General features: G+C 44.6%; 2 protein-coding genes across 4 annotated transcripts in view; one reads left to right on the forward strand and one right to left on the reverse strand.

Annotated features, from left to right (window-relative positions):
* The first annotated feature begins 1,032 nt into the window (after window positions 1-1,032).
* Window positions 1,033-21,650, forward strand: HBP1 (HMG-box transcription factor 1). Of its 2 annotated transcripts, none has more exons than XM_083366301.1 (11): window positions 1,033-1,145; window positions 5,559-5,757; window positions 9,258-9,492; window positions 11,427-11,568; window positions 12,746-12,857; window positions 12,962-13,074; window positions 13,854-14,010; window positions 14,746-14,890; window positions 16,658-16,966; window positions 18,982-19,123; window positions 20,518-21,650. In XM_083366301.1, exons 1-11 carry the CDS (start codon window positions 1,131-1,133, stop codon window positions 20,527-20,529), a joined length of 1,581 nt encoding a protein of 526 aa, XP_083222427.1. In that variant the 5' UTR covers window positions 1,033-1,130; the 3' UTR covers window positions 20,530-21,650. The 2 variants fall into 2 exon arrangements, with proteins under 2 accessions (XP_083222427.1, XP_083222428.1); XM_083366302.1 differs by having other exon boundaries at window positions 11,427-11,559.
* Window positions 21,651-21,712: 62 nt separating this feature from the next.
* COG5 (component of oligomeric golgi complex 5) overlaps window positions 21,713-25,947 on the reverse strand; it is a 137,202-nt gene continuing 132,967 nt past the window's right edge. For both annotated transcript variants that reach the window (XM_083366259.1, XM_083366258.1), the window contains 2 exons: window positions 25,626-25,705; window positions 21,713-22,283 (listed from right to left, as the gene is read on the reverse strand). In XM_083366259.1, coding sequence (XP_083222385.1) covers window positions 22,169-22,283; window positions 25,626-25,705 — 195 coding nt within the window. In that variant the 3' untranslated portion in view covers window positions 21,713-22,168. The remainder of the gene's footprint in view (window positions 22,284-25,625; window positions 25,706-25,947) is intronic.

The following is a 25,947-nucleotide window of genomic DNA, read 5'->3' on the forward strand; positions in this document are numbered from 1 at the left end:
ATAGATACGTTTTTAGATCGCGCCGGAAGGTCGGGGGCCATCCGGAGCTCAACCGGCAAGCGGTTCCATAGGTCTGGCGCGCCCACAGAGAACGCTCTCCCCCTGGGGGCCACCAATCGACATTCTTTGATCGGGGGCACCCTGAGGAGGCCCTCTCTGTGGGAGCACACTGGACGGAGGGAGGTTGACGCCGGCCGCAGGTGTTGCCGTAGGTAATCTGGACCCATGCCATGTAGGGCCTTGTAAGTCATTACTAACACCCTGAATCTCACACGGAGGGCAACCGGCAGCCAATGCAGCTCGCGGAGCAAAGGTATAACATGGGAGTATCGGGAAACCCCCCAGCACAACTCGCGCGGCTGCATTCTGCACCAGTTGAAGCCTCCGAGTGGACTTCAAGGGCAGCCCCATGTAGAGAGCATTACAGTAGTCTAGACGAGAAGTCACGAGTGCATGAGTGACTGTACGCAAGGCATCCCGGTCTAGATAGGGTCGCAACTGGCGCACCAGGCTGATGGCCTGAATTTTTCCACTGCCCTACAAAGACTCATTGAGATTCTGCAATTTTTCCCTGATTTTATCCCAACTCCATGTTTTCCCAGTGCATTTGTGTAAAAATTAACGAGATGTTCCTCGGCTTGGAAAGAAAACGTCCATTCCCCACTTTAGGAATCCCTCCAGGGCCACAGCTAGTTGGAGACACAGATACACGTGTCCCTAAGAATCTTGTTTACTAATGCCCGAGAGCTTTCTGGGAATTGTTGTTCCTGAACTCGGTATCGGACGTTCCTACGAGAAAACAGAAAACAACAAGGCCCATAACCCTCTTCGGCTGAGGGAGGCGGGGCCAGCGTCCATTTATTACGCCTCGTTCAGCTTGACTGGCGTCGCCGCAGCCTATCGACTGCGCGGAAGACATCAAAACAAGTCTTGTTTTCTTCAGCTGGCATCTGACAGGCAACGCCCTTATCCAATGAGCGGTAAGAACCCCTTGACGGACGTCCGCGCCAGCCACTCAGAGGCCGAGTCCGATGGAAAATGGGTGGCGATTTCGAACGAGAACGAACGGCAGGGAGGAGGGAAGGAAGGGAAGGAGAAAAAAAAAAAAAGAAGCTGTAGGGAGTCCTGTAATGGCGACGGGGCTGGTGAGTAGCTCAGAAGTTTTGAAGTGTTTTGAGACGGGTGGAAGTTGGGCGGGTAAGTGGGAAACGGCCGACTTCCGTCCTGTGGGGCTGCTGCTCAGGGCTAAAGGCTGCCGAGGAAGGCAGGGGACCTTCGGGCCATTCTTCAGGTTGTCAAAAAGACGGGGGAGAAAAAATGAAAGGGGGATGAAAAGGCTCCGGGATTCCTGGCGCGACCTGGGCATTTTCGGAGTCGCTCTTTCAAAATAAGAGCACAAGACGGCGCCATTTACCTCACGGCCCCCCCCAGTTGTGAGGCGTACTTAACTTGGGTCTCCCTCTTTCCCTCCCCCCTCAGTTTTCCGGTCCCTTTGGGCCCCTCAGGAGCCCTTCGGCCGAGGGGGGGCCACCCGATGAGGGAAGGGCCCCCCGTCCGAGGTCGGGGACGAGCGCCCCTCCCCCACCGCCTTTCCCCCGCTGCTGTTACGCACTTCTGAATGAATGGGGCCTTTCGGCGCATGCGCCTTTCCTCCCCCCCCGAGGAAAAAGTTTATAAACAAGGGCCTCTGCCAGGCATCGGGCACGTGACTGGAAAGAGCGGGCGGGGGAGGGAGAGCGGCTCTGACAGCGGTTCCGCCCCCTCGGCTCAACAGCCGACCAATCAGCGCCGAGCGGCTCCTCCGCCCGCGGCGCGTGATCTCCCCTCAACGGTCTTTTTCTTCCTCCCCAACCCCCCCCCCCCGCCAACCCCGCGCTTGAGGCCAGAGGCGGTGCGCGAGCTCGGTGCGTTTCTGCGTGCGGGGCGGGGTCTTTTCCTGGCCCCGCCTCCTCTGAGCGCTGAAGGCGGAAGTGCTCTGGCTTTTTGCTGCGGTGGGAGCCTAACACGGCGGTCTTCGAACTTTTTTTTTTGCCCCTTTTGTGACGTGTGGACTTCGACTCCCAGAATTCCTCAGCCAGCGTGCCTGAGGAATTCTGGGAGGGGTCTTCAAACCTGGCCCCTTTATGACGTGTGGACTTCGACTCCCAGAATTCCTCAGCCAGCGTGCCTGACTGAGGAATTCTGGGAGGGGTCTTCAAACTTGGCCCCTTTATGACTTGTGGACTTCGACTCCCAGAATTCCTCAGCCAGTGTGCCTGACTGAGGAATTCTGGGAGGGGTCTTCAAACTTGGCCCCTTTATGACTTGTGGACTTCAACTCCCAGAATTCCTCAGCCAGCGTGCCTGACTGAGGAATTCTGGGAGTTGAAGTCCACAAGTCATAAAGGGGCCAAGTTTGAAGAACCCCCCCCCCCCCCCCCCCCCCCGGCCTAATAGCTGCTTTGCAACTGTGGGGTGACGGGGCCTGCCCCTCCCTCTTTTTCCTCTGCAGTGTTGCTCGCCTCTCCCTCACAACCTTATTTCTGAATCTGTTGCAAGTGACCGGGATGAATAACTTTGGTTTTAAAACCCTGAGTCTTCGGAGAAGGGCGGGATATAAATGGAATTAAAATTTAAAAAAATATTCTCGAAAGCACCTGAGGGCAGGACAAGAGGCAACAGATGGAAACTAATCAAGGGGAGAAGCAACCTAGAACTAAAGAGAAATTTCCTGACCGTTAAATATACTGCCTGGATATGATTTGAGTCTTCATGGACATATTCCTGACAGAAGAAGCAGTCAGCGGAAAGAGTTGCCTCCAGAAGCTGTGGATGCTCCATCGCTGGAGGTTTTTCAGAAGAGATTGAACAGCCATTTCTGTGAAATGACACGTGGTTTCCACTTGACTGGGGAGTTGGACGTCCAAGGAAGCTTCCAACTCTTTTCTGTCATCAGAATCTTGGAAGAATTGCTTGGCTTAAGGTAGCAGTAATTGCTTTACAGTTTTTGATTTTCATTACCTCCTCACTAGCAATCAACAGCTTCATGAGCAGAGGTTAAAACCAACATTAGCACCAGACCAACAATCAAGAACTAAACAACACCCCAATCAAGGAACTACCAACACAAGCTAACAGGAAGCAACAGCCTAAAGAAGGAACTACATTGATACTCAAGCCACTATATATATAAAAATAACATCAAACCTTACTCCATTGTACACTGATGATAGTTGGGTAATGAAATGCCTACAAGAAAATCACCAGGCTCAGCACCTCCATTTTATCAGTTGCCCTGATCATTCAAGAGAGTCTAGGCGACACACAGTATATTGAAATGAGTAAAAAGCCATTAGCAGGGAAGGAAATGTCAAGAACCAAGGCATAATGTTGCCTCACCCCAGAGTCTGCAGGATAAATATTTGGGACGTTTGACTTTGGATAGATGCAAAGTTTGTGTGATGGCCGTTTTGAGAGATCCCTTTGAGCAAGTGGCAATACCTGGCTAGCTGCAGAAAGCATTATGAGGACTCTGGATGGAAGACCACAAGGCATGCCAAGGCTGTAGGCTAGAGAAAGAATTTTTTTTTGTTTTTAAAGAAAAAAAACCCCCACTTCATATTGCTCTCATGAAGATTTCTGCACGTGGATATTTCTGTGAAGTCTATGAAGAGCCAGTTTGGTGTACAGTAATGGCTAAGATGTTGGCCTACAAACTAGGAGACTGCGAGTTCTAGTCCTGCCTTAGGCATGAAAAACTGGCTGGGTGACTTTGGGCCAGCCCACTCTGCCCAGTTCAACTCATTGGAGTTTTTGTGATGGGTAAAATAGGAAGAAGAAGGGAGCATTGGTAATGTTGGCTGTGTTGAGCTGTATATGAAAACAGAAAGGATACAAATCTAAAAAAAGTGATCAGAAATTGAGGATGACTCAGAGAAGAATGGCCTAACATGAGAGTGATGTTTGGATGCAATCACATGTTAATAACTCATTCTCGCTTTCCCAATTGTTCTCCCTTTGCCAAAAGCCAGCAGATGTAAAAAAAACAAAGGTCTTACAAGAACACAGAGTTAAAATGCACCAAACTGGTAAGAGAACATACGTGAAAAGAGATTATTAGTTCAAAGAATATCAGGGGCCATTCAGCGCTTGACAAGAATGCCACTCCGTTACCAGAAAAATAAAACCAGAAGAGCAAAACATAGTCCAAAAATAGCTGTAAGAGACAGAATGTGAGTTCTCTTTCTGTATTTTTTTTTAAAAAATGTACTATTAAATGCTTGTAGGTCAAACTTTAGGAAAGCTGTTTGTTTATTTGTAAATCGACGTGCCAAGGATCTCGAGTATTAAAAACATCGACATTAATACAAATAATTCACTTGAACCTGCCTAGTAATCTTGTCACCTTGGATTGTCAGATTGGTGCCTCCCTTAGATGAGATGGTCTATTGTTTATTCTACTGAATAAATTTGTGGAGAGGCAGCTGTGAGGAACGATTTGTTTTTAGATACATCAGCACAGTATCTGTACATTGCTTTTCTAGCATGCTTTGCTAATGGCTAAGGAGCTGGGAACTTTGGGCATATGGCAGACTCTGATAAGTTCGTAGGCCATAAGCAAACAGGGTGTGGCAGTTTAGGAGACTGCAGTACTTTGGTTTACATGTCCGTGCGATGTTATTAAAGAATCTGGTCGTTTTTTTGCTTGAATTGAAAGTTTACTATAGTACTTGCAGCCGCTTAAAATCACCTGGGACTTGCTTATGTAACAGTCACATATTTGGCTTCCAAACAGTGGGGAAGGGAGCATTTTTATATAGCAGGTTTAGCTAAGTGTCATCTCTCTGAAAATATTCTGTTTTATATTGTCCCATCTTCCCATACGTGATGTTTCTGGTTATTGTCTTTATTATGGGGTGCATTGAATGTTTTAGGATGCCCAAACTAAAACAAACCGTTAATGATTAAAAACACAAAATACGAATTATAGGGAAAAATAATTAAATTAAGAATGTTTCAGCTGGTATACCTTCTAGAGGAAGCAGTGCAATAAAAATGCTTTAAGTCTGTCTCTCTCTCTCCTCATTTTATACATTAGACATGCCTGCACTAACGTACAGTGTTCTATAACAAATTAAGAATCATATAAAGAGAAGACAAGTGTCTGTTTTCTGAAAGGTCACTTCCTTGAATGTGGACCATATTTGTTTTTTGCTGTGTGACTTTATAATAATCTTATCGCTAGAATAAGAATGAACTATTACTTGTTTATTATTAGTCTTGCATGAGGCCATCGGCTCTCAAAATACTGCACAAATCCATTGTTATTTTTGCTCCCACCGGTTGCCCATAACTTTTCTAGGAGAAAAAAAATGTGACGTACAACAAAACATTGCGGTGTGTTTATGTTTAAATCGCCAGCTGTGTCCTTTCCCAGATTTTTTTCTTCCCGGATTTCCATTCATGCTTAGCCTTGCATTTCCCCCCTCCCCCACCTTAGCGTTCTTAAAATGGCAAATACGTCGGGGTGAATTGTTGCTGAATGCTTTAGGCTAACTGTGAATAATTTTTTGCTCCAGTCAGATAATTTGAAGCACCCGACAATGGTTTGGGAAGTGAAGACAAACCAGATGCCTAGTACGGTGCAGAAAGTTCTGTTGGTGGTGGACAAGAGAATGAATGAACGAGGAATGAACGAGGCCCTGGACTTACTGAAATGTAACGAGAATATTCCGTCTTCTCCGGGATATGCGTCTTCGGACGAACATATGGAACTCGGTAAGTACCCACTGAAGATCCTTGCCTTTTAAAGGACAGCTCCTTTAAAAGCCAATACAGGTAGCCCTCGTCTTCCAACCACAACTGAGCCCACCTTTTCTGTCGTCAAGTGAGACATTTGTAAAGTGGGTTTTGCCCCGTTTTACGACCGTTCTTCCCAGGGAGCAAAACGGTGACTGAATCTGGATGTTCTGCTTCGGATACCACGGAGCCCCCTCCTCCCAGAAGGGAACTAGGAAAACGGGTCACGAAGAGGATGTGTAGCATCCCAGACAATCCTGCGGACACCTGCTCAAGCACCGCTTATGTATGCCAGGGAGTGGAGAGAAGGGAGTGAACTCCCACTAATTTTTTTTCTGCCGTCCTCACCACACTCTGCGCCGCCTTCCTGCCTGAAGCAGTCATACCTCCAGACCCCACACAGTGCTACAGAGGAAGCAGAGAAGATAGAAGAACTGAATCGTATTGAAGGAGACGAAAGGCAACGTGGAGGATTAATATGTGGGAAAGAGCAGGTAGACAACGCAGCATCTGAGGTTGATGGAAGTTTGGGAAATGTGGGGCCTGACAGAACCCATCCTGCCCCCCCCCCCCTTCATGAACTGAAGTCCTTGTATATCCTGGAGGCCTCCCATTTTGTATTCCTGGTCCAGAGATAAAATATATATATATATCGAGTTTAAGTTGATGGCTAGAGCGTATAGTTTGTAATCGAGATAATTGTCCCGGCTGAAGCTTGGTGGAAAAGAACCAGGGATTATAAAAACAAACAGAATAGCTTCCCGGAAATGAACGGCAGCAAACCAGTTTTGCAGTCCTGTCAAAGAAATCTGGATGCAGAGCTTCATGAAGTTCCAAAGGGTTGGGATCCACGTGAGGAAGACATTATGTCTTCACGTTTTCATAATTTCATGGTTTCCGAGTTTCATAAATTAAAAGTTAAGCATGAACTTTTGGCTACATATTCTAAGTAAGGCGTTTCCGAACTTGGCAACTTTTAAGGTTTGTGGATTTCAACTCCCAGCATGGCTGGCTGAGGGATTCTGGGAGTTGTAGTCCACAAGACTTAAAAGTTGCCAGGTTGAGAGAGAGAGAGAGAGACATATATAATATATAACATATAATATAATAATATAATATAACATAATATTATAATATAATTAATATAATATAATATATAATTAATATAATTAATATAATATATAATTAATATAATTAATATAATATAATATATATTGTATGACAGCTTCTTTCACTCAGAATAGGTGGGAATGGGTAATTGAAAATCAACCATAGTTTCATCCCTACATTTCCTGAAGTGGACAAAATTATATCATATTCCGATAATGTGACTATGTTAAAAACAAACAAACAACTGAGTGGTTTGCTGCTATGTTAATAACCCAGATGAAAAATATCTTATTTTTTTCCAGCTAAATTATAGGTCAGTGCAACCTTTTGTTCGTTCCAAACTCATTATTGACAACTAAAATACTTCAGGCACTTAAAATATGTACATTGGGGCCTATTATCACATTTTTGTGGCTATTTTCCATATCTTCCTCATTTTCTGTTTTTGTTGCCTCTTCACATGATTTTTGAAAATGCCGGAGGACACGAGGCATGACATGTCACACAATGAAAATTCTGATCAGATTATTCAAACTGGATCATCAAAACTCCAGAGTTTACCAGGCCCAAACGCTCCAACTAATTTAATTTTCTTTAGGGGAAAAAAACACCGTATCAAGTCTCACTTTTGACTCAGCGAGACGACTTGTCTAAAGAAAGAGAAATGGGCTGCTTTGTAAAATTGAGGTGGTACGAAAATTTTCTTTTTAGCTGTTCACTGTTTGGTATTGTAAATTCAAACGAGAAGCTGTTTTGCTTGAGAATTTTTGGGCAGCTTTCATGACGAAGGGAAACTTAAAGAATAAAAATTGTTCTTTTCATTCTCAAGTCCGAGGTAAGCATGAAAGATATCTGTTGTACGCCGTTAACTGAATGTGAAGTATTTAGCCTCTGTTGTTATATTTCTCAGGTTTACAGGACCTTTTTTTTCTTTCCCGCTTTTCTTTCTCCCGAGTAGCTTGCTTTGGATTCTTCTGCGTTAGAATATATGCTCAGTTCATGTTGATCCCTTCCTTTACACTGGCATTATGTAAGAAGAAATGAGAGTTTCTTGACAAGACATCACAACCTTTTTCTGAAATTGAGTAATAGGTTAGCATAGTAATTCAAAAGACCTAACCCTAGAAAGGGACGCGGTGGCTCAGTGGGTTAGGACGCTGAGCTTGTCGATCGGAAGGTCGGCAGTTTGGCGGGTCGAATCCCGAGTGCCGCATAACAGAGTGAGCGCCTGTTACTCGTCCCAGCTTCTGCCAACCTAGCAGTTCGAAAGCACGTAAAAATGCAAGTAGAAAAATAGGGACCACTACGGTGGGAAGGTAACAGCGTTCCGTGCGCCTTTGGCGTCTAGTCATGCCGGCCACATGACCACGGAGACGTCCTCGGACAAGCGCTGGCTCTTCGGCTTTGAAACGGAGATGAGCACCGGCCCCTAGAGTCGGAAACGACTAGCACGCATGTGCGGGGGAACCTTTACCTTTACCTTAACCCTAGAAAATATTTTTTTTCCCCTAGGGTTAAGGAAAGAGGTGGATCTTATTCTTATGTTGGGCTAGTTTGATTAAGTGGCACAGTGGTTAAAGTGCAGAATTGCAGACAAACTCTGCCCGCTGCCAGCAGTTCGATCCTGACCGGCTCAAGGTTGACTCAGCCTTCCATCCTTCCCAGATTGGTAAAATGAGGACCCGGATTGTTGTGGGGGCCATAGACTGACTCTGTAAAACCGCTTAGAGACGGCTGTAAAGCACTGTGAGGCGGTGTAACAGAATAACAGTTGGAAGGGACCTTGGAGGTCTTCTAATCTAACCCCCTGCTTGAGCAGGAAAACCTATACCAGGGTATAGGGCAGGGGTAGACAACCCTGGCTCTTTTATGACTCGTGAACTTCAACTCCCAGAATTCCTGAGCCAGCCACGCTGAGGGGAAAGGGAGAGGTTTCCATGCTGGCTCAGGAATTCTGGGAGTTGGAAGTCCACAAGTCATAAAAGAGCCAAGGTTGCCTACCCCTGAAGTAAAGGGTTGTCAAGTTGTGGGACCTGGGTTTGTTTACTCTAGTGCAGGGTTAGGCAATCCTGAGTCAGCTATGCTGAGGGGAAAGGGAGAGGTTTCCATGCTGAGCCATGCTGGCTCAGGAATTCTGGGAGTTGAAGTCCACGAGTCATCAAAGAGCCAAGGTTGCCTACCCTTGCCTTATACCATTTGAGACCAACGGTTGTCCCGTCTCTTCTTGAAAATTTCCAGTGTTGGAGCACCCACAACCTCTGGAGGCAAGTCTTCCCGCTGATTAATTCTTCTCGCTGTCAGGTATACAAGCCTATATGCCATTGCTGTTTTTTCAGAATGGCTTTGACCCTCTCCGTTTCCATTGGCAGATGATCTTCCTGAATTGCAGGCGGTTCACAGCGACTCTACCCCACCCGCCCTCTTCCAGCTGAGCGCTAACGTCTCACATCAGGAATACACCAGGCCTTCTTGGAACCAGCACACCTCAGGCAGCGGCCCAGAAAGTGTTTCCCCGCGTGAGGACGGCGTGAACTGGCTGACGGAGCTGGCCAATATAGCCACTAGCCCGCAGAGTCCCCTCATGCAGTGCTCGTTTTATAACACGTACGGGATATTATGGTTACCATTATTCTCTGCAGTTGGCAGGCCTGCAGAAAGGCTCCTGTTTTGCGTTAAAAGGCGGAGAGTATCTATGTAGGCATGTACGTCTGCGCGGGAGAAGGTGGCGGCTTTATTATTTCCATCCCAGTTGGGAGATTCGTACGCAACTGGTATTCTGGCTTTGATTTAGCGTGCAAAGTGTAGCGGAAATCATGAGTTGCCATTAACGCAGATAGAGGGAACCCTCATCTTGCAACCGTTCATTTAGTGACTGAAGGTACAGCGACCCTGAAAACGGACTTATCACCGTTTTTCACACTTGCGACCGTGGCAGCGTCCCTGCGGAATTTGGCCGCTTGGCAACCGGCTCATGTTTACAACGGTTGCCGTCTCCCCCTTTTGGGACCTTCTGACAAGCAAAGTCAATGGGGGAAGCCAGATTCACTTAACAACCGTGTCACTCGCTTAACAACTGCGGTGATTCGCTTAACAACCGTGGCAAGAAAGGTTGCAAAACGGGGCAAACTTCACTTAATAACTAGCAACAGAAACTGGGCTCAGTTGTGGTTGTAAGTCAAGGACATAATACCTGTACATAATTCTGGAGCTGCCCTGTTTCTAATCACAGCATAAACGCAATGATTGGGGTACTTGAGTCCACACATCTAACTTGCAGAGCTGATAAGTATACCCTGAACTAAAGAGTAGTGTGTGACGGGTAAGACAGTCAATCAAGTCGGTATATCTTAGAAACCTTTTTCTGCTGTCACTCAAAGGGCACCAAAACGAAGGAGCCTGTAGAGTAGCCTGGCAACTGCATTTTTCAAAAATATTCCTACTTAACTGCTGAAAAGACATTATTTAGTGCAGTGGAACCACCAAATCAGCTGCGGAAGCATTGAAAGAAGGAAAGTGTAGATTTAGAATGGGGGATCCGAGAGAAAATAAGATCCAAAAAAAAAAAAAAGTGCACCCAAAGCCACATAAATAAGTGTGCCTGCTTTGAAATCCCTCCAGGACATTTTACCAAACTGGTGCAAAAAAAACGTAAAAAAAAAAACACCATGAGCAAACTAGAGGAACAATTCTGCAATCAGTTCTCGCTGTCCTTTGCTGAACTAAAAATACCTCATTGATGAGATGGATCTGTTAATTATTTTCTGGGAACGCGGAAGCAATATATAGCTTGCCTTTCATAAAGCAAGCACCAACTCTCTTCCGTAAATAGCAGCGTTGATTAGGATATTTGGCCTTGCGATAATGGGATGTTCCAGGAGAAGAATATATATCTCCAGCTGCGGAGTCCTCGCTGCTCTTTTGAGCTTGGCTGTTTTCTTGCAGGCGCTTCCATCGCCGGACCAGGTAAGTTACACCTTCTGCACTTGTTGCTGCTGAGGTTAACTAGTTGGGTGATGGAAGCACCTGCAAGCAAACGAGCAAGCTCAGATAGCACCCAGGATTCCATAATGGGATGTTTGGAACAGGAAGTCATTCTCATGAATTAATTCAATAATTAGCTATTTGCTCTACCAGGTTTTTTTCTGCCCTTGTCTTTTTTTTGTAACCGAATGGAAAGAGATGGTAGTAGCGATTTAAGATTTGAGCAAATATTTGCTGATAAAAGTAACCCTTTATAGGCGTTTTCTGTTGCTCAGAAATAAGCCTGAATTCATTGGTTAGTTTGTGGCATAATTAAAGGAACTGTGAAAAATAAAATAAAATAAAAGATTAAAAAAAAATAAGCCTGAATGATGGGGGGAAAAATAGATACTCGGAATTACTCGTTTCGGAACCACTGGCGTGGCTTACAACGTTCAAGGAATAACCCAAGGAGTTTTCACAGTGTGACAGAATTGCTAACCCGTTGTTCTCTGTTTATCTCCTTTCCTTCCTTGATCAACAACCGTTCACCCGTTGTTTTTATAATCCTTTCTTAGGTCGTCTCCCGTTCACTTATTAGCTACAAGCAAAAGTTTACATTCCTATGCACGCCCACCGCCAGAATCTTCTCCGAACGAGACAGTTTTCCCCAAGCATCACGTTGAGGAGACACCAATCAGACACGAAAGGGTAAATTCCGTAGGTTGAAGTTGCTGAATATCAGAAACGTTTTTGTTTAAAAAAAATTCCTTATGAAGCATGACTTTATATGTTACTCCTTTTACAGCTTTATTTATTCAGCACCTCTAGGAACAGACCTTGTGTTGCAATGGACAACTCGGATAAATTAGAAACCAATCAGCAAAAGTCATGTTTGGCAAAAAAAAAACAAAAACCTTTAAGCTTGGATTGGGGGTCAGACATAGTGAAAGTAAAACCAGAGATTCCCAAAGGTGGTTTTTCAAAAAGGCAACTGGACTTTGTGTTTCCTTGCAAGACTGAAGTCAGAACTGATGAAGCTTCTTGGACGGGAAACGAAACATCTTCAAGGAAAAACCGAGAAACTCCAGTTGCCTTTTGAAAAAAAGCACCTTTGGGACAAGTGTGACCCGGACAGACGGAAAATCTCCAGAGACAAAAAGCAGAGATGTTGCACGGAACAAAACAACAAAGCAGATGGAAGATTGTCTCATTCACTTCCAGGTCCTCAATCAACACACAGCTTGTCATTTGATCCTAGGCCAAGCAAAACATACTGGGACTTACTGGAAAGCACGAACTGTCATGGGAAGGCTTCCTTGCTTTGTCATGTCAGATTAATCACGCTAGGCTTGTAGGACTGCTGTCTGACGTTAATCGTGGCAAGAGGTTGGAAAGATATATTCCTATTTATTGGATTTATATTTCACTTCCAACTGCTTGTTCGTTGTGAAATATACCTCAACGGATTAGATTTTAAAGAGAAAAAAAATCAACCATCATCATCATTACCATTATTATTAATAACAATAATAACAATTATTTTGGCATCTATCTCACCATAGGTCTACTAAATAAATAAAAAGGACGTCTAAACACAACAAAAGTAAAAAAGAAGAGAACAAGAAAACAAAAAGAAAACAAAGAAAATACATTGATACGACTAGTAATTATTATGCTACGTGCTTATGTAAGGAATGTAGGAGGGCTACCAAGCATAATTTTAAAAAATATAGAATTTAGGAATACACAGGAAAGGCATGAGAATGGTTAAGTAAAAAAAAAAATACACCTCCAGAGAGTTTGCTGTTTCAGGGAGTCACTTGAATAAACCGTTTGTGTGAACAGACACCAGAAATCTATCCGTGTAAACTCTGATTTTATTTTTTTTCAACAGACGAACAGTGAATCAGAGTCTGGCATTTTCTGTATGTCATCCTTGTCAGACGATGATGATCTGGGATGGTGCCACTCTTGGCCTCCAACTGTTTGGCACTGTTTCCTTAAAGGTAAAATACACTCCCGTTCTGCGACTGGGTTCACCACTCAGTTTTATCGTTATGATTACACTGAACTCTCTTCTTTTTTTTCCTTCTAAAAAATTAAAAATTAGGAACACGTTTATGCTTCCACAAAGGACGCAATAAAGAATGGATAGATGTTGAAGATTTTGCTGGATTGGCCAGCTGCAGAAACGAAGCGGATGATTCGGTGGGTGCTTATAAAGTAAGTTCTGAGGGTGGTTGTTTTTTTCTTACTGCAATTTATCAGAGAGGAAAATCAATTGGAATAGAGCTGGGAGGGACCTTGGAGGTCTTCTAGTCCAGCCCCCTGCTCAAGTAGGAGACCCTATGCCATCTGTGACCAGTGGCTGGCTGTCCAGTCTCTTCTTAAAAACCTCCGGTGATGGAGCGCCCACGCCTTCCGGTGACTTCTGGTTAATTGTCCTCCTTATTAGGAAATTTCTCCTTAATTCCAAATTGCTTCTCTCCTCATTTCCATCGTTTCTCCCCTTGCCTTCTGGCCATACCCAATTCCTGCAACCGGGAAGCGTTTATGCAAAGGGAAAGCATTTATGCAAATCCACTAAATGCAAGTGAAGCAATTCCCATAACAGAGAATTGACTTGAGAATAGCATTGTGACATGATAGGAAGATTGCTGCTTGCTTACTCACCCCGGAGTGTCGCAATTTCCACAGCACCAGCAGATGGGCAGTCAATCACATGGCTGTACATATATATATATATATATATATATATATATATATATATATATATATATATATATATATATATCCTAAAGTGCTGATTCATTTGCAGTCAGTGTGGTGTGTAGGAACTCCTGCCCCTTGTGGTTGGTACAGCAAGCTGTGCGGTCGCAAGCTTGTGCGGTCGCATTAAAAACCCTATTGACTGAAGCCTTTCATTTTGTAGAAGCAAGGAAGTGGCTGCGATGGGAGAGAGACTGCGATGTGGCGCTCGGGTAACGGTTGTGTTTCCGCAGGGCTACGCCGCTGACGGATTGAAGCTGATCTCGCACGAGGAGAGCGTTTCGTTTGGCGAGTCAGTACTCAAGTTGACGTTCGATCCTGGCACAGCAGCCGAGGATTTGCTCACGGTGGAGTGCAGACTAGCTCACCCCTTCTACGTTAAAAATAAAGGTAAGAAAATGCTCCAGTTTTTCATCCAGGATGGAAGGAAAAAAAACACACACATTCCTGCCCAGGTAGTCCTTGATTTACCATCCCAGTTGAGCCCAAGATTTCTGTCGCTAAGTGAGACAGTTAAGTGAATTTTGCACCAATGTATGATTTTTCTTGTCACGGTACTTAATCAGTGCAGTTCTCAAGTTAATAACCCCGTTGTCAAGTCGAACCTTTGTTTTTTGTGGCATAGAATTAACTGAATTCGGAAAGTCTGCCCGGATCTTTTTTTTCCACGAGCCAACGGATACCAGACCAAATCATTATTTTGGAATTTATTTCTTCGGCTTTACAGTTTCTCAGGGGGAAAAAAAATGTCATTTTTAGTGGTTAAGATACCAGATTGGAAAGTGGAGACTGTTGAGTTCAGTTCTTGCCGTAGCCGCGAAAACCAGCGGGTGATCTTGTGCCAACCCACCTCGCAAGGTTGTTGCGAGGAAAATAAGAAAGAGGAAGGTGTACCGGACATGTTTGCCGCCTTGAGTTATTTCTAAAAATATTAAAGTTGGGTTATAAATCAATAAGTACATTTCTCTTCCATTTAACTGTTCGTTGTTTTCCCATTTCCAAAGCCAGGTCGAACATATTTCATGGCTGCTTTCTTCCCCTTTGGCTAAACTCATCTAGTTTTGGACATTTCTGGAGCTGAAGACTTACGTCTTCATCTCTCTTAATTGTTTCTATTTTGTTCAGGTTGGTCTTCTTTTTATCCAAGTTTGACGGTGGTCCAGCATGGTATTCCATGTTGTGAAATGCATGTCGGCGACATCTGTCTACCTCGTGGACACCCCGAGGCCATAAACTTCGATGATTCTGGCGTTTTTGATACGTTCAAAAGGTAAAACTTAAAAGCAGAGACTACATGTAAAACTCTTTTGACTTGTCTTTCAAATAACGCGAGTTCCTGGTTTTGCTAGGAGGAGGACTAGATTTCAACGCTGAGTTAAGAGCAAACAAATTGGATTATAAATCCCTGCCTCCCTAAAATCAAGCTATTTCTATCAATGCCTACGCTCTTTTTAAACCTGTTGTTTCAAGCAAGTATATTCTAAATGAAGTTTTTAATACTGTTCTGGGGTATATAATTATTTAATTGAAAATCCTAGCTTGTGGTATCATTACAAATTACAGACCGATTAAACTTCTTCCACTAGAGGGCGGCAGACTTCCGATTTTAGACTCCGTAAATAGACTCTTTTAAGTTGGAAGCCCACATTTAAAAGTATTCCATGTAAATGTTATTTAGCGCCTCAGCTGCCGTTCTGAAAGTAGAATGGGAATAATTTTGAGCTTATTTAATCCAACTTTAAAGTCATTTGCATTTTTTTTATCTGATGCTAGGTTTCATGGTGACAAAAAATGGGCTAATCTTCCAACTTAAAAGACTGAAGCATGAGTAGTAAAATTATGTTGTTGTGTGTGGGGTCCTCGGTGCTCTCTGGGCTTGGTGGTTTTCCTGCAGACGTTTCATGACCCAACTGGGTAACATCATCAGTGTTAGAAGGGAGTGGGGTTCGCTTTCTGTTTGTATATAAATGGTCTGCTCAAGAACACTTCCAGCACTGACAGGGCAAGATCCAAACCTCACTCCCTTCTAGCACTGAGGATGTTACCTAGTTGGGTCATGAAATGTCTGGAAGGAAACCATCAAACTCAGAGAGTACCAAGGGCCCCCACAGTCCTCCTCCTCCTCTCCCTTCTAGCACTGATGATGTTACCTAGTTGGGTCATGAAACGTCTGCAAGAAAACAGCCAAGCTTAGAGAGCACCAAGGGCCCCATGGTCGTCCTTGTCGTCGTCCTCCTCCTCCTCTTCACAAACCCTTCTCCCTTCTAGCACTGATGATGTTACTTAGTTGGGTAAAGAAATGTCTGCAAGGAGACAACCAAGCTCAGAGAGCATCAAGGACTCCACAGTCGTCCTCCTCAACAACCCCTCCTCCCTTCTAGCACTGATAATGTTACTAAGTTGGGTCATGAAACGTCTGCAAGGAAACCACCCAGCTCAGAGAGCATCAGGGACCCCACAGTTCTCCTCCTCCTCCTCCTCCTCCTCAAACCCCCCCTCCCTTCTAGCACTGATAATGTTACTAAGTTGGGTCATGAAACGTCTGCAAGGAAACCACCCAGCTCAGAGAGCACCAGGGACCCCACAGTTCTCCTCCTCTCCTCTGCAAACCCCCCTCCCTTCTAGCACTGATAATGTTACTAAGTTGGGTCATGAAACGTCTGCAAGGAAACCACCCAGCTCAGAGAGCACCAGGGACCCCACAGTTCTCCTCCTCCTCCTCCTCCTCCCTTCTAGCACTGATAATGTTACTAAGTTGGGTCATGAAACGTCTGCAAGAAAACCACCCAGCTCAGAGAGCACCAGGGACCCCACAGTTCTCCTCCTCCTCCTCCTCCTCTCTGCAAACCCCCCTCCCTTCTAGCACTGATAATGTTACCAAGTTGGGTCATGAAACGTCTGCAAGGAAACCACCCAGCTCAGAGAGCCCCCGAGTCCAATCCTGAGCTGCAAATATTTTATTCTATCGATCTGCCGTTAGGCGCTCTTTGAGAGTGAGCTCTGAATGCCTTTCTAAAGCGACGTTTCTTCTTTCCAGTTACGATTTCACGCCCATGGACTCCTCCGCCGTCTACGTGCTCAGCAGCATGGCTCGTCAAAGGCGCGCTTCTTTATCCTGTGGCGGGTCTGGGAGCCCAGACTTTGAAAGACCCGACTTTGGGCCTGCACGGTCGACACAAACTTCCTCCACATTCAGTAAATCTGGCAAGAACCACAACTCAGGGACTGCAAGTACTGTTAGTGCCACTTCGCCCAACAAATGCAAAAGACCAATGAATGCCTTCATGCTTTTTGCCAAAAAATACAGAGTCGAATACACTCAAATGTACCCAGGAAAAGATAACAGGTAAAGAACCTCCTCATTCTGATGTAGGTATGTATGCATCATGTGTGTATATGACGCATATTCACCTCTGGCCTGCTGTTGATGAAATAAATATTTACTGTATTTAGAGTTTGCAATAAAACCTCCCTTTAGACTGCAGAATATGTACTTTCAACTTGAAATGTAATGAGCAAGGGGAAAAAGAAGAACCTAGTCAGTGAAATGTATCTAGGTATTTCAGTTTACACAAGCTTACATACTTGGCTTGGATTTTATCATTTAGTGGCTCCAGACATTGGAGGTACGATAGATGCTGGTAATAGATTCTAGATCAGGGATCTTCAAACTTGGCCCTTTTATGACTTGTGGACTTCAACTCCCAGAATTCCTCAGCCAGTGTGCCTGGCTGAGGAATTCTGGGAGTTGAAGTCCACAAGTCATAAAAGGGTCAAGTTTGAAGACCCATGTTCTAGATAAACTCTATTAAAATGCAAAAACTGACAAATAGCACAGGTAGTCAGAGGAACCTAACAACCGTGTGACTGATTTAATAACTTCTACGATCTCCTTAACAAATGTGGCAAGAAAAATCGTAAAATGGGACAAAACCTAACTTCCAGTTTGTTTAATGACCGAAGTTACTACGGCAGTGAAAAAGAGACTTATGACCCTTTTCCGGACTTAGAACCATTGTAGCATCCCCATGGTCATGTGACCGTAATTCAGATAGATCCTTGGCAACTGACTCATATTTATGACGGTTACAGTGTCCCGGGGCCCCCTTTTGCGACCTTCTGACAAGCAGAGTCAACGGGGGAAACCAGATTCACTTAGCAACCATGTTACTAACTTAACAACTGCAGTGATTCATTTAAAAACCGGTGGCAAGAAAGGTCATAAAATGGGGGCAAAACTCAACAAATGTCTAGGCAAAACATAAATTTGGGGGCTCAGTTGTGGCCGTAAGCCGAGGACCGCATGTAGCTCTTCTGGGCTTTACTTTTAGTGGCACGCTACATCATTTGGTCCACCGTCAAAAATGAGGCAGATGTTATTGACATCCTGACTCTCGGGCAAAATGAATTCACAGAGACGTATGGACGGGGCTTCGTTGAACAATATTAAACATGAAAATGGTTCCTTGTTAGTCCCATCAACCTAGCCTTACTGGATGCCTAGATGAAATACAGGTAGTCCTCGACTTACGACGACAGTTGGGCCCAGAATTTACCTTGCTAAGTGAGACAGTTGCTGAGGGGGTTTTGCCCTCCGTTTCACGAGCTTTCTTGCCACAGCAGTTAAGTCCGTTGCTGCAGTTGTTAAGTTAGTAACACGGTTGTTAAGTGAATCAGTCTTTCAGCATCGACTTTGCTTGTCAGAAGGTTGCCAAAGGGGATCGCGTGACCCCGGGAACATGGACGCCGTCACAAAAACGAACCAGTTGCCAAGCGGCTGAATCTTTTTAACCCCACGGCCGCGGGGGATGCTGCAAGGATGATAAGTGTGAAAAAGTGGCTTTTCCCCATACCGTTGTAACTTTGAACGGTCACTAAACGAACTGTTGTAATTTGAGGGCTACCTGTGTCTTCCAACTCAGAACCGAGGTCCGGGAGGTGTTTAGAAATGTTCCTGAAAAACATCTCTCCAGTTTTGTTAAGGCTTTTAAAACATAATCCTGGAAATAAACCGCCGAAAACATTAATCTAAGAGAGTTGTACAACTCCCGCTTACGATCAGAGTATTATGGAATAGTTAAAAAAATAATGTGTCAAGGATAGAAATTTAATTTAATAATTTAATTTGTATACCGCCCTTCTCCCGAAGGACTCAGGGCGGTGAACAGGGCAATACACAATAAAAATAGAATACAAAAATTAAAAAGCCATTAAACGATAGATGTTATAATCAAGTGCTGAAGCGTTTCCTGGATCTATTCCTCCCCCCACACACATACACACACAGAGTAAGGAAATGGGGAAATTGACATTCTGTGGCTGGCTTGAATTGAGTCTTCTCCCGATCTATTTCTTCTGCAGAGCCATAAGTGTGATACTTGGAGACAGGTGGAAGAAAATGAAAAACGAGGAAAGACGGATGTACACGTTAGAAGCCAAGGCCTTGGCTGAAGAACAAAAACGTTTGAATCCTGATTGCTGGAAACGGAAACGAACAAATTCAGTACGTTGTCTTCTGCTCTCACCCTGTCCTACTCCAGGAGTACAAGTTTTCGTTTTTTGTGGGGGGTGGTTTTTTTGCATTTTTTCCACCCCCACCCCCCCATTTAATAAACCTATATTTGAAAAAAATATGATAGGGTGCGTGTCGCCATCTCCCAAAGCCTATGAATAATCTGGAAGATAACTAGTTTGTATGCATTTGTATGTTTGACAAATATAGGTAAAAGCTGACTTTTCAACCCGGCCAGAATTGGGATGGAATGGAATGGAATAGAATAGGGAATAAGGAATTAGGAATAGGATAGGATAGGATAGAACAATAGGAAGGGACCTTGGAGGTCTTCTAGGTCTTCTAGTCCAGCCCCCTCCTCAAGCAGGAGAACCTATACTATTACAGACAAGTGACTGTCTAGCCTCTTCTTAAAAATCTCCAGTGATGGAGCGCCCACGATTCCTGGTGGCAAGATGTTCCACTGGTTAATTGTCCTCACTGTCGGAAGTTTCTCCTTATTTCCAGGTTGCTTCTCTCCTTGATTAGTTTCCATCCGTTGTTTCTCGCCCTTCCCTCTGTTGCTTTGGAGAATAACGTGACACCCACCCACCCACCCTCTTAATTTGTTTAGCGATCATTCAAAAGTTACCAGAGCACTGAAAAAAGTGACCGATGGCCATTTTTCACACTTAGGATCACTGCAGCATCCCGGTGGGTCACATGACCAAAACGAAGAGCCTTGGCAACTGACTCGCATTCAGGCCCATTCCGGTGGTCCTGGGGGGGTTTTGTCATGTGACACCCCCCCCCTTTTACGACCTTCCGACAAGCAAAGTCAGATTACTGAAGTAACTTAACCGCTGCAGTGATTCACTGAACAACTGTGGCAAGAAAGGTCGTAAAGTGGGGGGTGGGAAAAATCCTTTAACAACTGTCTTGCTTAGCAATAGAAATTACGGGCTCCGTTGCGCTCGTAAATCGAGGACTACCTGTTAATTTACTAGAGCCAAGCCTGCAACACACTCTTTACGTCTGCTTTTTTTTTCTGGCTGTCTTGCTTAGCAATAGAAATTACGGGCTCCGTTGCGCTCGTAAATCGAGGACTACCTGTTAATTTACTAGAGCCAAGCCTGCAACACACTCTTTACGTCTGCTTTTTTTTTCCGGCTGTCTTGCTTAGCAATAGAAATTACGGGCTCCGTTGCGCTCGTAAATCGAGGACTACCTGTTAATTTACTAGAGCCAAGCCTGCAACACACACTTTACATCCGCTCAGGTTTTTTTTTCCCCGGCTGTAAGAAAATGGGACCAAGAATACGTAATTCGTATTTCCGCAAACAAACGTCGTCCCTTGTCTTTTGGCTTTAACGGGCGTTTTCATCTTGTCTTGTCTTCCTTCGCAGGGGTCCCAGTAACACCGAGTTCGAATTCTAATCAATCCGTGGTGGTGGAAGGCACGATCAAGGCTTCGTGATTTGTTGTGGCGGTGTGACTATAATACACGGGGCATCGCGGAGTCACTAGGAATGAAGTTTTGCTTACTACAGTAGAGCATTAAGCAAGCTATAAAAGTATCAACATTTTTTTAAAAAAAAAACAACCACCAAATTGCCTTATTTTGTTTTTCCTTCCAAACTACATATATATATCTTATCAGGTGTAATAGGCTTGAATATGGATATCCTGTGGTGCTAAGGAATATTAGGAAGAAGAGGAGCTTTGTATAAAACGTTTTATTTTCTAAGGACAAAAAAAAATGCACAAAAAGGGGAAGTTTAAAACATGTTAACATCTGTTGGTAGTACAATTCCTATTGCTGATTAATACCTATTGCACAAACTCTTGTTAATTAACTACAAAATTTGCAAGCTGGGATTTCCTGACGTCAGGTGTGAACTTCTAGCTTGCCCAGTGTGCCAACGGAGTATCGGAGCATGTGGCAAAGTGAATAAGTATAATGTACACTATATGTAGCAAATTGTTTTCTCTATGGGAAGGTGTCGCATTTATAAATTACGTAAATGCGATTCTCTGGGAAAAGCCTCTCGCCAGAAGCCGGAGCTGCGTTGAAAAAGATTAAACCCACAAGCAGATTGCATTGTTCAAGACACGAATGGTGCTTTCGTTAATACCTTCATTTAATTGTTAATTTCCCCCCCCCCCCATGTTGCGTATTTTAAAAGACTTTATTTTGCCACACCCTTTTTTTAATGGTGGGGACAAAACTTGCACTTATTTTCGGTGCAATATTTGCACTTTACTTCCCCCCCCCTTCCATCTATCTATCTAAAAAATAGAGCAGATATATTTGATCTATGGCTACTTTTGCTGTGAACATTTACAAAACATAGCTTTTAATATTACTAAATAGTGTGGTTTCTGCCAAGAATCACAGTAAAACTTCAGCACCTGATAACGTATGTCTTTACATGTTGCTCCTATGATTTTGCACACTGTATTCTCGTATTATTTCAAATAAATTGTAAAAATTATTCTTCTATATTTTTCTCTATATAAAATATATGAAGTATCAACAGTCACGTCTTGCGTGTTGGTGTTACTGACGGCTTAACTGAAGGGGAACGCTTGGGAACAAGGGCAGGTAGAAACATTTTAATTCCATTCCCAATCTATAACACGGTACATATTACACCGAAGTCATCTGAAATATCTTTTTAAGTCAAACTTGTGTACATTTTCAAAACTCTAGAACGGGTTGCTGAAAAGAAAACATTAAATCCGAGCGTTGTTTTTTTTTCCTTTTGTCAATTTAGGATTAGCTCTCTTTTTTTTTTGCCAATGCAGGGTGGGGGGGAAAAAGCGCCTTTTCAAACAGAAATGTTTCGATTTCAAATTAAAACGAGAAAATATAAAAAATACCCTTCAGAAAAAGCTCGAGAGACGCAGAATGCATTTTGGAGTACGAAAGCCAAACGGGCTGCCGACCGCGTAGGGGTGAAGAAGTTTGAAAGAGATGCCGCTGGTTCGAATTCCGAAGCACCCGGCGGGGCGTTTGCTGACCAGGGTCTCCCGGCCGTTTTGCAGGAAACCCATTTACTGGAGAGAGGCGAGGGCTCTCTGGAGCAGCTGCACCATTACGGGATAGACGGGGGCAAATTCTTTGCCTTCTCGGCTTCTTACAGACTGAACGTAGGCTTCCAGGGCACCCCTGCTTGGAGAGAGAAAGAATACACCGGGATGAAACTCTGTCCCTTACGAGAAAACTAACCCTACTGTGGCTCTCAAAGGGTTTGTTTCTTTGCTGCTTAGGTCTAAACTACTGACCTTAATCATTAAACCCCGGCATTCTCATTCTCTCTCTCCCCTCTTTTTACCCCCTCTCTCTCTTTCCCCCTTTCTCCTCTCTTCCCTCTTTCTTTCCCTCTCCCCCTCTTTCCCCCTTTCTCCTCTCTTCCCTCTTTCCCTCTTGCTAAGGAATTTGTTGTGCAGAGGTCTCCTTGTGCTACCAAAGAGTTGCACAGACAAGAAAGAGTAGTAAAAGTCACACAAGAGTACACTGAGTTGTAAAAGCAAAAAAAAAAAATAGTTTACTTTTAAGGTGGTGTAAAAACAAAAAATGCACAGTCAAAAATAAACAGTCCAAGTAGCAATCCAAATACAACGTCTTCTTACCGGTCCAGAGGTAACAGAGCAAAAACAGTAACAGTAGAGAGCAGTGAATTCAGAGAGAGAGTTACGTTCCTAGCTTCCTCTTATGGCCATGAGAACACTTACACACCCATTGGCCAATTAACAACTTAAAGACATAACAACATCATGGTTAATATATTTTCAACCCAGCATTGTAGGCTAACACCATATGCCTAACACCTCCTCCCTCCCTCTTCTCCTCTTTCCCTCCCTCTCTCCCTCTTTCCCCTTCTCTCTCCCTCTCGCTCTTTCCCTTTCTCCTCTCTCCCTCTTTCTCTCTCCTCCCTCCCTTTCTCCTCTTTCCCTCTCTCCATCTTTCCCCCTTTCTCCTCCCTCTCCTCCCTCTCTCCTCTCTTCCCTTTCTCCCTCCCTCTCCCGCTCTCCCCCTTTCTCCTCTCTCCCTCTTTCCTCCCTCCCTTTCTCCTCTCCCTCCCTCCCTCTTTCCCCCTTTCTCTTCTCTCCCTCCATCTTTCTCTCCTCTTTCCCTCTCCTCTCTCTTTCTGCCTCTCCTCTCTTTCCCTCCCTCCCTCTCACTCTCTTTCCCTCCCTCTCTTTCCTCTCCTCCCTCTCTTTCTTTCCCTCTCTTTCTCCTCTCTCTGTGTGAGAGAGTGTGTGTTCAGGTAATCCTTGACTTACAACCACAATTGAGCCCAAACTTTCTGTTGCTAAGCGAGCCATTCGTTAAGTGAGGTTTGTCCCACTTTAGGACCTTTCCTGCCTCAGTTGTGAAGCGAATCACTGCAGGTTGCTAAGTGAGTAACACGGATGTTAAGTCAATCTGGCTTCCCCCTTTGGGTTTGCTGGTCACAAGGTCGCAAAAGGGAGTCGTGTAACACACACACACACACCCCGGGACACGGCAACCGTCCTCAAGATGAGTCAGTTGCCAAGCGTCTTGAATTTTGATCGCGCGGCCCTGGGGGGATGCTGTAAGTGTGAAAAATGGCCGTAAGTCACATTTTCTTTCAATGCCGTTGTGACTTTGAGCGGTCACTAAATGAGCTGTTTGTTGTAAGTCGAGGACTACCTTTTAGCAGGGGTCTTCAAACTCGGCCCTTTTATGACTTGCGGACTTCCAACACCCAGAATTCCTCAGCCAGGCACGCTGGCTGAGGAATTCTGGGAGTTGAAGTCCGCAAGTCATAAAAGGGACGAGTTTGAAGACCCCTCCCAGAATTCCTCAGCCAGGCACGCTGGCTGAGGAATTCTGGGAGTTGAAGTCCGCAAGTCATAAAAGGGACGAGTTTGAAGACCCCTCCCAGAATTCCTCAGCCAGGCACGCTGGCTGAGGAATTCTGGGAGTTGAAGTCCTCAAATTATCAAAGGGCCAATTTTGAAAGACCCCCTGATCTATAGTATCGAAATGTCAGGAGTGAGTCCTCCTTTTGTTAACATGGGATGCATGGCATAGAAAGGGCCGGGCTTCAGTCACCCCCCCCCACCTTTTTAACGGCCTCCCCCTCGGTAAACACCCCTGTAGTTTAAGGCTAACCTCCGGATTTTTCGAAAGCAAGCATTGAATCAAAACACTGATCTATTTTGCGAGAGTTTTTCCACTATCTACAAAAAGCTATCCACTCTCTTGGTCGGTCTATAATGGAATGAGAACCGTTCCATTTACACCTTCCCGGGGAATTAAGTTTTACAACGGAAAGAATAAATACCCGCGCTAGGAGAACTACAGCCTTACTCTCTTGAGTCCTCTGCTGTGTGCCAGTTCATTTATTAGGAGAGAAGCATGAATTAAGAGCGAGGAAGGAGGCATTTTGTGTGTGTGTGTGTGTGTGTGTAAGGCAACCCCTGAACGTGTGTAAACGTGGAGAACAGAAGCAGTGAAGCGTGCTGTAATTATTCCAAAAGACACTCACCTGACAAAAAGCAGCCTTCACAGCTAAAGGGCTAAACCAAGTCTCTTTCAAACCTGACCCCTTTTCAGATGCGTGGACTTCAACTCCCAGAATTCCCCAATGGAGAAGTTCCCCGGTGGAGAATTCGGGGTGGTGGTTTGAAGTCCACGCATCTTAAAAGGTGCAGAGTTCAAATGCCGAGCGATTTAACTTTGATTTAAAAGTTTTGAAAAGGCCAAACAACACGAAGAAGAAAAGAGAGAGAGAGAGAGAGAGAGAAAGGGGGAAGGAGAGAGAGGGAGAAAAAACGACAAAAGCTCACAGGAACGTGCTAAGAAGCTACTGTAATGCAGGTAAAAGGCGCTAGAATCTCTGCTTCCCTCGACTGATCCCCAGTCGTTAGAACAGTCTGCAGAAACAAACCAAGAGCCAAGAACTTTGGTGAGAACTGGATCGAGGCGGTTCGTCAGAGGTTGCATCGGAGCTCTGTTCCAACAAATTCTTCAACCTTATTTTTATTTATTTATTTTTATTTTTATTCCATTTATATCCCGCCCTTCTCCGAAGACCCAGGGCAGCTTACAAGCTTAGCAGTAGCCTTCATTCTATGTACATGCCTGCTTATTAGGGCTTTCACACACACCCCCAAGCGGCATTATTACAAAGTCAGCTTAATTGCCCCCAACAATCTGGGTCCTCATTTTACCTACCTCGGAAGGATGGAAGGCTGAGTCAACCTTGAGCCTGGTGGGATGCGAACCTGCACTAATTGTAGGCAGCTGGTGTTACTTAAGGAGGCATTAGCCCACTGCGCCACCAAGGCTTGCTTGCTCAGATGAAAATAAAGAAGGCGTTCATGAGCCAGAGTTGTTTGGCTTTGGCTTATGAGCGTCAGCCATTCTGTACCCAGAGCAGGCAAGGGAAGACTCTGTTGTGGCTCAAAACTGAGACTCTTTGAAATATTCCTAAATTAATCTCCCCTCCCGCCCCCAAAAAATAAAAATGCGTCTGACCGTATTAAAACGAGTCGCTCTTTCTCTGCCGGATGGTCATCTAGCCACCGCGAATAACGGGCAACGGTCCAGTCTGCTCTCTTGCGGGATCATAAATTAAAAAAAAAAAAGGCGGTTGTTGACACAAAATAAAACTTGACGGACACTGGGAAACGACGATAGCAACAAACGTGTGAGACTTATTCCGAGACCGCTTTGCAGGGGAGGCCAAATAACACGATCGACTGCGAGAGAACCGTTCACAGCAGCGTTTCTCTCATTTACCGATCGCCAATGCAGCTTTAAATACAAACCCCGTCTCCGTGGGATCTGCTTAGCACTG

This window comes from Vipera ursinii (assembly GCF_947247035.1).
Source record: "Vipera ursinii genome assembly, chromosome: 6".
Lineage (NCBI taxonomy): Eukaryota > Metazoa > Chordata > Lepidosauria > Squamata > Viperidae > Vipera > Vipera ursinii.